We start from the raw sequence: 13,793 nt of genomic DNA, 5'->3' as shown, positions 1-13,793 counted from the left end.
AAGAACAGTCTCTTCTTACTCAACCTTTCTGTACATGTAGTTAAAATTATATCTGGTGGGGTTTGTGTGCTTGTTTTTATCTGCTGTTACTTTTTAACCAATGTTAATTGTGTTGTCTCTACAGGAGTCAGAATAAATAAAAATAATTTTTTGTTTTGTTTTTATTTTCCCCTTGGTAGTCAGTGCTCTCCAGTAGTTTTACTGAAGTTGCTGTGTGCCAGCAGAGAGGCCTGTATCATTGCTGGTGATGATGCATGAGAAGGAAAAACAGTTGAGAGTTTTAGATCTGCTGAGTTTGAAAAGTTGCGAAATATCCTATTGTTTCAAATGTGCACAGTTTTTTTTTGAAGTGTATTGTTGAAAGACTAATCATGAAGCCCCAAGAGGGCGTGTTTAGTCTCTTGGTAGAATAGAATGGCATTAAGCATTCACTTAATGAATGAGTCTGGTAGACGGTAAAGTCCCCACCTTCCCCTCCTCCCCCTGCTCTGATTTGAAATAGTAAGAAATATTAATATGTATATATTCTAAAATTAACCACTTGTAATTCATAGTTATACATTCTGTGTTACCATTATCTTGACGAATTTTTCACTTTGTGTCCATGATTGCCACTTGCCACTTTGTGTAAGGTGTTCTGAGTTTTGGTAGGGTTTGATAGTGATAAAGCAGACGAGCTATACTTTACAGGAGAGCATTGTCAAATGTTGTGTAGTAAGCTTCTAGGTGCCAAGCAGAAAAAGTAATTGTATTAAGTTCATTGTTTCCAGAACACTTTTCTGTCTAGAAATATAAGCTGCACATACTCTTCCTAATATAGACTTTTTTTTTTCTTTATAATGGACACTCTACAAACCTCAAAGATGACAGGTTATTTCTGTTCTGTTTTGGTTGTTTGTTTTTTTTCGGACATCTGTTTCAGAACTGATACTTCTGAAGGATTTTACTCATCAATGAAGTGGTTTACATATGTTTCGGTGTGTAATTCACTATTTAAAAAGCAAGATTAGAACAGCTCTTTTCTCTTGTATCTCTAGTTTTTCCTCTCTGGATGTGACTGTTCAGAGGTTTTAACGCCAACATCAACTAGTAATGTATTATTTCATGTCTAGCTGGCAGTTGATGTGTATACTTTCTTCGCATGTCCACCTTCAAAAAGCTTTACTAAAGGTGCTGTGTTAGATTGCTTGGGGAGGAGAGTAGTTTTAAGGCTGTTAAAGTTTCTCAATGAAACTGAGGACCTGATCCATATTTGTAACAATGACAAAATTCTGAATGCTAAAAGAGTGCTCCACTGGGCAAAAAAAAATCTTCCATGTTGCTTTTGAGTGTGGTTACTAAGTACATTATTTCTTTAAAGTTTTTTCTGAAAAATAGTTATGCTGCCACAAAATATAGGCATTTTTAATGTAATTCAGTTTCATGATAATATCCTTAAAGGTGGAGGTTGAATTGCTTTGATTAATAATCAAACTTAAAGCCTTTCTGACCGTGGCTCTGAACAAGGAAATAACTTAATTCTTTCAGATAACATTTCTTGCTGTCATGGCTTTAGGGTATGATCATCTTATATGACAAAGAGAAAGGGTGTTTGCCTCTTTCATTAGCAAAATCAATTAGAGAAACAATTGAGCAGTGACTTGCTTCTGAAAATGTAGTTTAGGCTTCCAAGTAATTTAGATGCTTTTTGAACTTTAGTAGCCAGATTGCCTATTCATCTCATGATCTATGGATAACTAACTCTCAGGGATATACATGCATGTCTCCAAGGAGTTCCTTCACATTTAGCACTGGATGCAACTGTAAACTCCCCCACCTATCCCACTCTCCTTGCATTTTCTTGATGTTTCAGAATTTGTCAGCTAAAATTGTGCAATTATCACTCAAAGGATCACATTCTTATAAAAAGAGCTGCATCTCTGGATTCTACTGATGCAAGATCATCTTAGTCATCTGACTATAATTCCCATCTGTGCATCTTTTCATGTTCTTACTGAGATATTTAGAAAGCCAAGAAAAATTATGTGACTAGCCTAGCAGCTGAATCATTGTATTTTATGTTGAATATCAGTGCTGGAACAGGAAATGCAAGTTACTATCTCGGGTCTTTTTGAATGATTGAAGGAGGAAGAAGATTTGTAAACAGTTTGCGACGTAATCATGGAATCTTTATCGAGGCATTTCTATACTTTAATAATAACAATTTTAGATCAGATTAAGTTTTGGGGTTTTGGGAGATTTTCTATTTGTTTTTGTTTTCAAGAACATTGCCTTTATGTAAATTACACATTTTGCAGAAATTGTCATGGTGTGTTAATTTTCATGTCTCGATAATTATCATTTCATAATATTCCACATATGTTAATAATTGTGCATTAAGTTATTAAAAATGCATACATATTTTCAAAAACAAAGCATGAACAGTTTGTAGTAATTAAAGTATAAACTGCAATTGTTTTAGTTGCTGAGACACATTTTAAAAAAAAGAGCCATAATAAACTCATTAACATTAGAAGACGTTTTAATTTTTTAATAGGACTAAATGGTACATTTTCATTGTATGGTGAGGCCCCATATCCTGGTAACGTTGCAGTTGCTGCAGCTGGAATTTATCAGTGGTTTTATTTGACATTGACCAGCCAAAGGCAAATCCCATTTTATTTAATCTTTGGCAAATAAAAGAAATTTTAATATTTTTTCTCTTTTTTTCCTGTAGGCTTAAAATGAATAAACAATGCCCTTTTTAAAGCATGACTCATTCAAAAGTACACCTTAAATGAGGAATTGTTCATTTAAGTGATTCCTTTGCCAAGCTTTGTATTGATGTTTGCAAATTAATCTTTTTTTATTCACAGTACAAGACTTGTGATCAAATAGTACTATTTTCCTCAAGATAAAAATCTTCATTTTGTAACCAATTTGCACAGAATGTTTTCTGATAATGTCTGTATTTAAACCGTGCCTGTTCTTTTATAACTACATTTTGTATTTCCAGTGCATTAAATTTGTGTGTGCGGTTTATACAGAAGAAGCACTCAAAAAAAGAAAAAAGGCAGGAAAAAATAGGACTAAGAATAATTTTTAAAGTCATATGCAGAGCACTTGAAGGAAAAAAGAACAAAGGCTCATCAGGGTAAAAGTAGTAGGAGGGGTATTTCATTTTACTCATCTCCTAGAAAGCCTACTTTAACAAGAATATGCAAAAAACCCCAAAAGCCAACAAGAAAAAATGCTGGCACTAGCTACACACACTTGTTGTCTTTCGTTATTAATACTGTATGAAAAGATTCCAAGTAAAGTAAAGTACAGCAATGTAAGAGAGAATTAGACATGTCATAGAGAAATCTCAAGCACTTCATATATAATTTGCATGAATAGAAATTTAATGTTTCAACCCATTCATTTCAAAGAGGCATTAAACAGGGATTGGGAGAATACATGGCAGAAATTTTGGAAGGCTTTCTGTTGCATAATGTTTACACTTTAAAAAAAAAATCTTTCATTTTCTATCTAAAAGTGTAAAGCCACAGTCACAGTTCTAGAATGAAGTCTTTTGAAGATGGTTACCTAGTGAGTGGGGTGAAAAATGTCAATCTCAATGACAGCACGTACCCACTAGAACAAGTGGTTTCTTTACTGATCACTTCTTGCTTGTCTTCTTAAAGGTACAATATCAAACTTGGTTTATTGTTTTCCTGTGTACATCTTTTTCCCCTGCCTGATAGGACTTTGAAATGGTACCAAATAATTTATCTTTCAACTGGTTTCATTCCAGTAACCTACTTTGGGATTATTTGGGCTTTCAGCACACTGAAGGGATGTTGCTGTTTTCTAAAAAGCGTTTAAATTGATGCTATAGTAAAAGATTATTACTAAAGTTGATATTGGTGCTTGATTATTTGACCAGTTTCTCATGTAAGTGACATAAACAATTAAGTTACAACAAAACTGTAATTTGAGTTAATTGTGTTTTCAGGTCTCTGAACAAAATGAATTTCATTACAAGGCTTTCTGCTTTATGTCTGAGGAAAAGCAAGTTGCAACAGAGGCACCAAAGTGGTAGACGACCAGCTGTTCCACTTGGATCGCGGATTTTAACTGATCCTTCTAAGGTTTTTGAGCATAACATGTGGTGAGATGTTTCTTCAAGGCTGATTTTCTTATATTTTTGTGTGTTATTTACTATGATGAATGGGTGGTGTGTGTATATATATAACAATGGACTGCCAGAATAGACGTTGAAAGGTAGTACTAGAGAGAACTTGAGACTATCACAAGTAACCTGACAGTTACGAGTTCTCACTGACTTGTGTAAAAAGCTGCTGAGCAAGTAGTAAGTCATGGAATAAAAGGCAAAATACCATTATAGATCAGTAATGAATTAGGAGACAGAAAGTGTAGAGGATAAGTAGTCCATGTTATAATGGCAGAAAGTTACTAGTTAGGTACAATAATGCTGCATACTGGATTAGCACTGTATTCCAAACTTGACACCATTTCAAAAGGAACATGTAAATTACTTGTATTCTTTTAAAGGTGTACTGAAGATGTTACAGATAGCTCAGCAGAGATTTCCATACAGTGCACAGTTGTCAGAAAAGGTAAACTGAATCTTAAATAAATTATATAATAGCAGCGGAAACATTAACAGGTAGTTGTTAACAAGCATAATAATTGCCCTGTTTTGCAGCAGTACGTCTCCATCTCTAAAAGGTGTTTTTATGATTAATGGGGGCTCAGAAAAGAGTGAGAATGCTAGTCAACACAGTGGGAAGACTGAGATTGAAAAGGTTAGGATTTTTGACCGTGGAATGCAGATGAATACAAAACAGTAAGTGATACAGGAGGTGTTAGAAGGATAGAAGAATATCTAAATCTGTCTAGAAAGTAGAAGAATATCTATCTAAGATATTTAGAAGACCAGGAATTTCTATTCCTATAGTACATAACTTAAGAACAAGGAATATTTGATGAAAAGGGAATTTAGAAGCTATACAAGAAATTGTTTTCCACATAATTTTAAAATATATTTTTGAATTCTGCCACACACCATTTTTGAGAGCAAGGATTTAGCAAAATTAGAAAAGTGACTGGGTGTGGCTGATGATAACCAATGGGTAACATAACATAGGAGTAACATGACAAGTTTCAGGATTTAAGCTTACTTCATAAAAGTAATCTGCAGTTCTTATACCTTCCTCAGAGGTGTCCCCTGCTGGCAACTGGCAGAGAAGTTACTGGACAAGCTTTTGTTCTGAAATGAAGTTTCCAACTTGCTGGGTTTTTTAGTATTATTATTCTTTTTAATAGTCCTTTTTAATTGTTAATTGATCCACTTTACTTTTTAATCTAAATTATTTCCCAAGTTCCTCTAATAAAATTCTGATGAATAAAAAGGTTTTAAGAGAAGAACATGACACAGAGACTGTCTTCGTTACTCTTTTTAGTCTCTAAATTTGGGCTTAACTCATGAGGTAAGATACGCAAATAGATCTGTCACCTATTACTGTTTTCTAAATTAGACGTCCCCAAGCCATGGTCCCCGACACATACCACCTTAAGGCCAAATCTGGAGTTATCTATACTTCTGTAAGTTCCTTGGTTGAGGAAGCTGGTTATTGTGTTAAAAGAGTGTAAAGTTTATCTCTGTGTTTCATAAATCTATATGCAGTGTCGTTCTTAAGCATCTTCCAGTCTCAAGACCTCCTGCTAGATGGAAAAATCCTTTACTTGTGTGAATGCTGACTCAGATATAGGCTATATAGTCTAGGTAGGAAAAGATTTTAAGAAAAATATCACCCTTTTTCTGTAACCCTTGATGAAACTCAGTGTTGATTAATTTTTTATTTTCCTTCCTAATAACTGATCATGTGTAGCTTCAGTTTTTCTTGCTAGCATTTGGTGACAGTCTAATACAGTTATCAAACTATGATGCAGGTGGTTGGGATGGATTGTGAAGGTGGGATTGAAAAGAACAGGGTTGTTCATAAAGTGGAGCTGCAGATGAATCCACATAGCTTAGAAGGGAAAACAGGTGAAACTGAGTTGCAGGAGTGGCTGCGTGGAAGTTGCGAAGGTCTTGATAAATCAAGAACCTGGCTATGAAGTGTGTGGAGGTCCTTGGATCTGAAGCTGGCTGAATCAGCAGGGTTCTCACTAGGGAGATAAGGGGGATCAGGATGAGTGGTGGTTGATCTAAGTAGATCACACAGGGTGTGCATAAGAGATACATCCTTCCTAGCATTGATGTATGAGGATTTATGTCCTCCTGTTTGCCACTCATCATCTTTGGTAATTCATGAAGTGGCATCCTTCTTTTTGCCTGTATGTGAATTGGCAGGGAGCCAAGAGCTGCTACCATTGCTGCTAGGAATACTAAGCAAATTAAATTTGGGAACTAATGCTTTAGATACTTGCTGTGGTGCTTTTCTGTCATCTGGAGAGAGAAATAATGAATGATGTTAAACATTGGAGCAAAAAATGTCTTTTGCTTCTCTTCAGGTTAGTAATTGGCATAGTTTTCACATACTAGTTTTCAGAAATGATTAAGACCTATGCTAGCAAAAAAGTTAATGGAAAAGGGGTAGGTTGAATAAGCTGAACTGAAAGTAGCATTGCTTGATCTTGTGTCAGGCCTACTCATGCTTACAGTTCCTGGTGTGGTTAAAATGGATAGCTTGCTTTGCTGCTGTCAGTGTTCAACTTAAAACACTTCTGTACTTAAACACTTCTGTGGTTAGAATTTTTCTGTATCCTGTGTTCCTGCCAGCTTGTATAGCTAAAGGAGCTGCCTTGTTTGAAGCATCCATACTATGTAAATAGTTTGCATAAGAACTGTGCTACGTCCCCTCTTTTGCAGATTTTGATCAAGAAGTGCTACTGCAGTCCTGTTGTTTGGGGTCTTCCATATAGAAATTTATAGGAAAGAGCCAAGAGATCTTTCTTCAGCTTTATGCATTTCCAAGGAGGGATAAAAGAGAAAATATTGTTGATGAAGATGGAGGACTTCAGGCACCTGTAGTATTGCATGTAGAGCCCTTAAGGGCTTTGACGGACACACAATGGTGGATTAAAATTGATCGGAAAAAGCTTATACCACAGCAAATCATACTGTCAGCCTGTCTGACAGATATTATTGCCATGTGAATAGTCCTTGGATCCAGCTTGCTAGAATAGGCAAGGTCAAAACCAGTGATAGCAGTGAGGGAAGCAAGTCTTTCCAAGAGGATGGCTGCCTAGTAATGCTTCAGTCATACAGTTTTATTCTACTACAGCATGTCTGTCAGAGCCTTGACGCTGCACAGGAACATTTGGTATATGAACAAATACAGGAAGGGGAGAGGCAACCTGCTGGGGACAATAATAAGAAATACTTCAGTAGAGATGCGGAAACCAAGTCTGAGGCAAGCAGACAAATACATACCAATTAGTCTCCCACAATTAACAAAAGAGGAACAGTGAAGGTCTAAGAATTAAATTACCTGTATATCACCAAGCATGGAACAGGAAGATGCTCATTAGCTTTTAGACACAGTTAACTTTTTTCAAGTTGGCACCTTGTTCCTTTTCCCATAGTAACCAATGGAATTTTAGTCATAGGCTTTCAGTTAATTGATTTCAGTAGGATTAGGATCTAACAGGTAACTTGAATTATATTATCTAATTTAATCTGTTTTCTAAAACTGTTCAGACTGGGCAGTTTGGAGGGATGGCTGGTTTGCTTTTAAAAGCTGCCAGCAGCATGTTTTTGGGCACTCCCCATTGTGGCCTGATGCAAACACAGAATCTGCAGGGAAGGCAGTTTAGTCATCAGGGTTAGATCTTGGCTTGGTTTTGTGGCCGTTTAATGGATTAATATAACATATAGTGAACCACTTTACACAACAATAGATAGCATACACTCGAACCATTGCAGCACTGCTTGTCTTTTCTTAGGAATGTCTCATTCTTTTTTCTAAAACTTTTCTGTCTCTATTCTGCAAATAAGTAAAGTCCTGTTCATCAATTCCACTTGTTCCACTTGAATAGGTGGATTATGCTCCCTGTTTCAGGATCAACTGATTCATTTGCTAAATGACCTTTGTGCCTCATCATGAACATTACTAATATGAGGAGTTTCTTGCATCAGGGTGTTTGTTGATAGGTCTATTACTATGTCCAGGTAAATGCAGTTCTAATGGGACACTCAAAATACATTCCTATAAATGCACTCAATTTACAAGATACATGTTAATTCTATTATTAAGAAAAAAAATGCATACTATTTCAGCCTCTTTGCAGTTGCAAGATTTTTCTTAATTGTTTCACTTGAGTTTGACCTAACTAGTAATTAATTTTTATCTATCACACACTGAAACTTAGTTTTTAACTGTCAGTCTCTTTGTGGTCATTTGCTTGCATTCAAAAAGAAAATGTACTTGAGACAGTGTAGCTAATTTATCACTGTTTTCCCTGGGAAAAACCATTACGAAAATCCTATTTAAAGGCTGATTCTTCAACTACCTTTTGCAGGGACCACATGCAGTGGTCACAAGAAGAAGAGGAGAATGCCAAGGAAAGAGCAGCAGAGAACTCACTTGTGAAAGTCCATTGGGAAGACCAAGGTAACAAATTCATAATGGCTTAAAAATTCCTATTGTAATGCTATTTATTAAAGCATTTAAAGATGCTTTAAAATCCAGGAGCACTCTTTTTATTTCTACGTTCTCATGTCTAAATTTGTTGTTTGTTTGTTTCCTTTGTTGCCTCAAAAGATTGTCTCAAAGTGTGTTTTTCTAGCAATTCAGTTACTTATTTTGCATGGGGTGGGGGCAATATGCTCTATGTAAAACAAGTACATCAGTATGGTGCAGTTGCAAGTTCTGGCTCTTTTTGCAGTTGGTGAGAATAAAACTACAGGACTTCATCAAAGGGAATGAATTTGCAGCCAGCTAGGGTGCTGGGGATGAAAGTTCACATGTACAATATTCAAATGCTTTTTAATCATTTGTGGACTGTTTAGAGAGCTAGTGTTTGTACATTGCACCATATTTCAGTTAAGTGCCATGAAAGTTGCACTGGTCCCAGCTGGTCTCAGCTTGCTGCCTTGGCCAGGCTGAGCTGGGAGTGCTTCCGGAACTTTGTGTGGAAGGTGCTCCAATACATCATGCAGAGTCTGCTCTGTAAATGATTAAGGAATTTCATGTGTGTCTTTAGAGGGGAAACAATGTTTTCTGCATTTCTGAAGAATGATAGGCCTAGGTTCAGACTGGCAAACTAAACCCTGGACTAAACTCTAGGATAATTATGTATGCTAAAGCTGGAATATCAGCTTGATACTAGCATAGAAGACTGGATTCTTAGTTTGTTCCTTTATTAGAAAGATATTCCAAAACCAGTTACTTGGATGTCCTGGGCCTCAGTTTACTTGGCATGTCTGGAAGCTGTCTAGATAGTGTCATTATGATCCTGTGCTCAGTTTCCTTGATGTAACTAGGGCACATGATGGACCTGTGAATGTCTCTTGGATTGTGTGCCCTTTGTCACTTTGAATGCTCTGGGATTGTCATCCTGCCCTTTTCTGTTACCTCTCACATTCTTTATCTAAATACAGGAGTACAATGTTTGTTTTTTAAAAATGACGTCTAATATTTTCATTTGATTTGTATAAAAAGTTGAAAAAGAGCTCATGATTGAAAAGTAAGCTGTGTAACCATGTAGCTCATGGAACCTTTCATTCTCCATGTACAATCAATTAGAACGTAGTTTGTGCTGGTGAGAAATGAAATAATCAGGCATTTGTCTATTGCCAAGAAATACAAGAATCCAAGGACACTTCCTATCAATGCCCCTCTGTTTAGAACTTGAATAGGTGAGCATTGCTGATATTGTTCCTTCAGAAAGCTTCAGCTTCATTCTGCAGGTGGAAGTATGTTTTGGCCTATTTGTGTAAACAATGAACTAGATGGAAGCTAACGAGCAGGTTATTTTGGGGCCTCGGAAACTGCAGTAAGGGGAGAAAGACAAGACAGACTTCAGCAATACTATTATATTGCTAAAATAGAATAATTCTGGTGAGCCTTGTTAAACCAAGAGATGTTAAACTGAATGAACTCATGATATTACCTCTGGGAATTTCATTTACTTATTAGTATGTCCAGTTTCTTCTCAGACATGCCTGCTAGTGTATGCAAGATTCTGTCAAGGAGAAAAATCAGTTGACTATGGGATTTTTTTTGTCTCAAAAGGTTATATGTTTATTAGTTTTGTCATTTTTATATGCTTTGGAAAATTTAGTAATCAGGCTACTTAAATATATAAAGTTAAACAAAAAAATTGATAATAATGCATGTGTAGTTATTACACAGTGGTGCAGGAGTGACCAGAGAAAGAATGGAAAGTAAAGTGTTCTTTCACTTGAACTTATGTAATACCATACTAATACAATTTGAAAGGCTGAGTTTAGCCATTGTTTTCCTTCAATTCTGAAATCTGGAAAACTTGATGGGAATTTAAGTACAAGGGTTCTGAGCAGATGTAGAAAAGTAGTGACTATAATAAGGGGTGATAATGATTTAGTAACTGTTTGAGTAGAAAGTTAGTTTTTTATACTGAAGCTGAGCAATCTATGAATGTGCAACTTAACACTATTGAGATCTGGTATATATGACCTCAATCAACTTTGCGCTTACATTATAAAACAAGTCTGTACAGTTACTCTTCATGGCTGGATCTTGCCCTTTAATAATACAATTGGTTGTATTAAATGTTAAATTTAAAAAATTCTGCAGATTTCTAGGACAAGGCATTCTGCCACCTCCTTGCCACTTCCCACTGCCTGTCTGTACCTCTAATGATAATTCTCAGCCTTGTTTATCTCTGAAAAGCTGTAGCGATTTAGGAAATAGTAGTATGGTAAGATTTAAATGAGAATAGTAGGAGAAATGCACCGTATATTTACTCTGTGCATTTATATTAAAAGAACTAATGGGTCAGCGTAGGTGAGTAGGGACAAAATAAAAAGGCAACACATTATATGTTGTACACTTAGCAAGAGATGCCAAGGGTAACATGTAAATGCTTTGGGAATGAGGTGAAAAATCAAGAAAAAGATTTGGTTTGGTACTTGGGAGGGATGAGGAAGGGAAAACCATCAACAAAAGAGACACTGAAAAAGCTGTAATTCTTATCTTTTTATCAGCCTTCCTTTGAAAGGGTTAGCTGCAGTCCAGTGGCTAGCACAATTAGTGCTAGTAAGAAGGAAGAAAGATCTTGTTCTCCTACTGAGAAAGAACAGGTTACAAAGTACATTCATAGAGTACATGGATGACTGGGAAAGCAGAAAAGAGAATATTTAGTTTTTTTAAAAGGGAGGTAGGAAAAGAGGAGAGTCAGAGAATTAGTTTCAGTTCCTGGAAAAATACTGGAAGAGATAATCCAGAGCTTGCAGACACTGGGTTTGGAAGAACAAAGGAGATGAATACTGGCCAACAAATATTTTTCAAGAATAAATCATGTAAAATCAAGCTAATTTCCTTCTTGGAGAAGGTTACAAGCCCTGGGGATAAGGAAAAAACAGCAGACGTCCTGAAATTTATCCTTAGTCAGGCTTCTGACATGCTTTACTTGACATTTTCATAAGCAAGTTAGGCAAGCGAGATCTAATGAAACTGCTTTTGGGTGAATGAATGCCTAGAGAGATCCTTTCAGAATGGAAGGCTGTACTGGGCGGAGAAGTGTTTTGTTCCATGTCCAGTTCTGCTTGGTATTTTCATTAGTGACCTCAGGACATGGGAGACTTGAAGATGATACTGAGTGAAGAGATGTTTCAAGTATGGTGAAGGACAGGATTACGTTTCAGAAAGGTCTTGACAAACGGTGGAAAAAAAGGACCTGAAAGATACAAATTTGCTAAAAATAAATGCAGAATACTTTGCCTAGGAATAATTCCTTGAAAAAAATACTGGGCTCTGGAACAATTGGCTAGGTAGTCATTTTGCAGAAGAAGATCTGAGGGTTGTGGTGAATCACTAGCTGAATCAGCAGTGTCATGCTGTTGCAAAATGGCAAGCTGGGAGTTATAAACAGGATTACAGCCTGTAAGCCTCATAAAATATTCCTCTTGCTCTGCGTTGATAATGCCTTTACCAGAATGCAGCACCAAAAAGTAGTAAATCAATTGGATAGAATCTAGAGAAGAAAAACGAAAATTATCAGAAGTCTAAAAATGGTTACTTCTGTGGAAAAAAGAGATCTAAGTTTATACAATCTAGAAAAGAGATTGTTTATGGGAGACATAGTAAAAGACTTTGAATAAGTAAAGAGGTGTTGCAAAGAGAAGTGAGTAATCTTGGCTTTATCTGCTTGGTTAATGGGACAAGAATTACTGGACTTAACCTGAAATTTCCTTATTGCAATTTAGGTAGTGGAAAAGGTTCCTAACTGTACAGATGGTGAAGGGCTGTAATATATTACTGAAGAAAGTTGTCAAACCTATATGAAAGATGGTATTTTAAGAACAAGTTAAGACAAATTTCTATGGAGAAAGGGTATGAATTCCCTGACTGGGTGAAATCCCTTCTAGTCCTATTCTTTGACATTCTAACATTAATTTAAAATGTTTTGTGAATTAAAAGTTAACACAAAGGTCTATTGTAAGAATCTCTGAAGTATTTTGAAAGTAAGAAAGCAAATATGTTGCTTCTGACTGTATTGTTATTTTCTGTCAAAACTGCATTGTTAAATGGTTAAGAGTGAATTACTGTGTATACTGTCTATAAATGCAGTAGCATTTATCACTCCAGTTCACAGAACTGGATTTCTAATTGATGTTTTTCTTGAGAGATGACTAGCTACCAACAAATTTGCAATTGTTCATAGAGTTCCATAAATCATGAAATTAATTTCAATTTAGTTTTTTTAAATACGAAAAACATGGAGAACATTTATTTGAAAGGATGCATTTCTTTTATAATTTGAGACATGAAAGCCTCTCTAAGAAGCTTATGATTGCATATTTTGGTGATGTTGTTCTATTATGTCACTGTAGTAAAAAAAAAAAAGATGATGCAGAAAGCCTGTCTGCCCCATCCTAAGTGACATAAAATCAATTAAACCCTATGGGAGTTATTTTGAGCGCAGGTTAAGGTAAGACGCAAAATCTGTGTTTTTATTTAGATGTGTACAATTTGGGAAACTACAGATTTTTAAACTGAAAATTTGGGGTCCAAATTCCATGCTGCTTTACAGTATTTTGTAGCTAAGCTCATATTCACCAAGATTTTGTTTTGTTTTATTTTCAGATAAATATGAGAGAGAAGCCAATAAATATTGGAATGAATTTTACAAGACTCATAAAAATAACTTTTTCAAGGATCGCAATTGGCTGTTTCTGGAGTTTCCAGAAATTCTTCCAGAAAAAATGAGAGAAGAGTTGAAAACAGAAGAAAGATCTTCAGGACACACAAAAATAAATAGTATTGACAGTTTTTCATGCAAAAATGAAATGTTTGAGGAAGGAGAAAAATATTGGAAGAAAAATTATGGAGGTGGTTCTACTTCTGTACAAGGATATGTATATAATAAAACACAAGCAAAATCTCTTACTGACAATCCTCAGGGTAAAAATTGTGGAGAAGAACTTGGCAGGCTAGAATCCTTCCCTGGTAGTGATGCCAGTTACAGAATATTAGAGGTAATGCACTGCCAATGTTCTACCCCTCATGTACAAATCCACTTAATTTCTCAAAAGCCTGATAAAGACATTTAGTCAGCATCAAGAAAGTAAACATTTAGAATTTGACATACTACATTGA

At 35.7% G+C, this 13,793-nt stretch overlaps 1 protein-coding gene across 13 annotated transcripts in view; it reads left to right on the top strand.

Moving 5' to 3' along the window:
- Positions 1-13,793, top strand: part of METTL8 (methyltransferase 8, tRNA N3-cytidine) — a 37,753-nt gene that overhangs the window by 8,566 nt on the left and 15,394 nt on the right. For 4 of the 13 annotated variants that reach the window (XM_074829096.1, XM_074829095.1, XM_074829098.1 and 1 more), the window contains exons 3-5: positions 3,977-4,132; positions 8,512-8,603; positions 13,281-13,672. In XM_074829096.1, coding sequence (XP_074685197.1) covers positions 3,977-4,132; positions 8,512-8,603; positions 13,281-13,672 — 640 coding nt within the window. Of the gene's footprint in view, positions 1-849; positions 978-3,976; positions 4,133-4,536; positions 4,602-5,203; positions 5,771-8,511; positions 8,604-13,280; positions 13,673-13,793 lie in introns of those variants that run through there. The other 9 variants (XR_012623794.1, XM_074829093.1, XR_012623796.1 and 6 more) reach the window with 8 other exon arrangements.

Source organism: Strix aluco, chromosome 6, assembly GCF_031877795.1.
Source record: "Strix aluco isolate bStrAlu1 chromosome 6, bStrAlu1.hap1, whole genome shotgun sequence".
Classification (NCBI taxonomy): Eukaryota; Metazoa; Chordata; class Aves; order Strigiformes; family Strigidae; genus Strix; species Strix aluco.
This window is presented reverse-complemented; position numbering and strand designations above follow the sequence as displayed.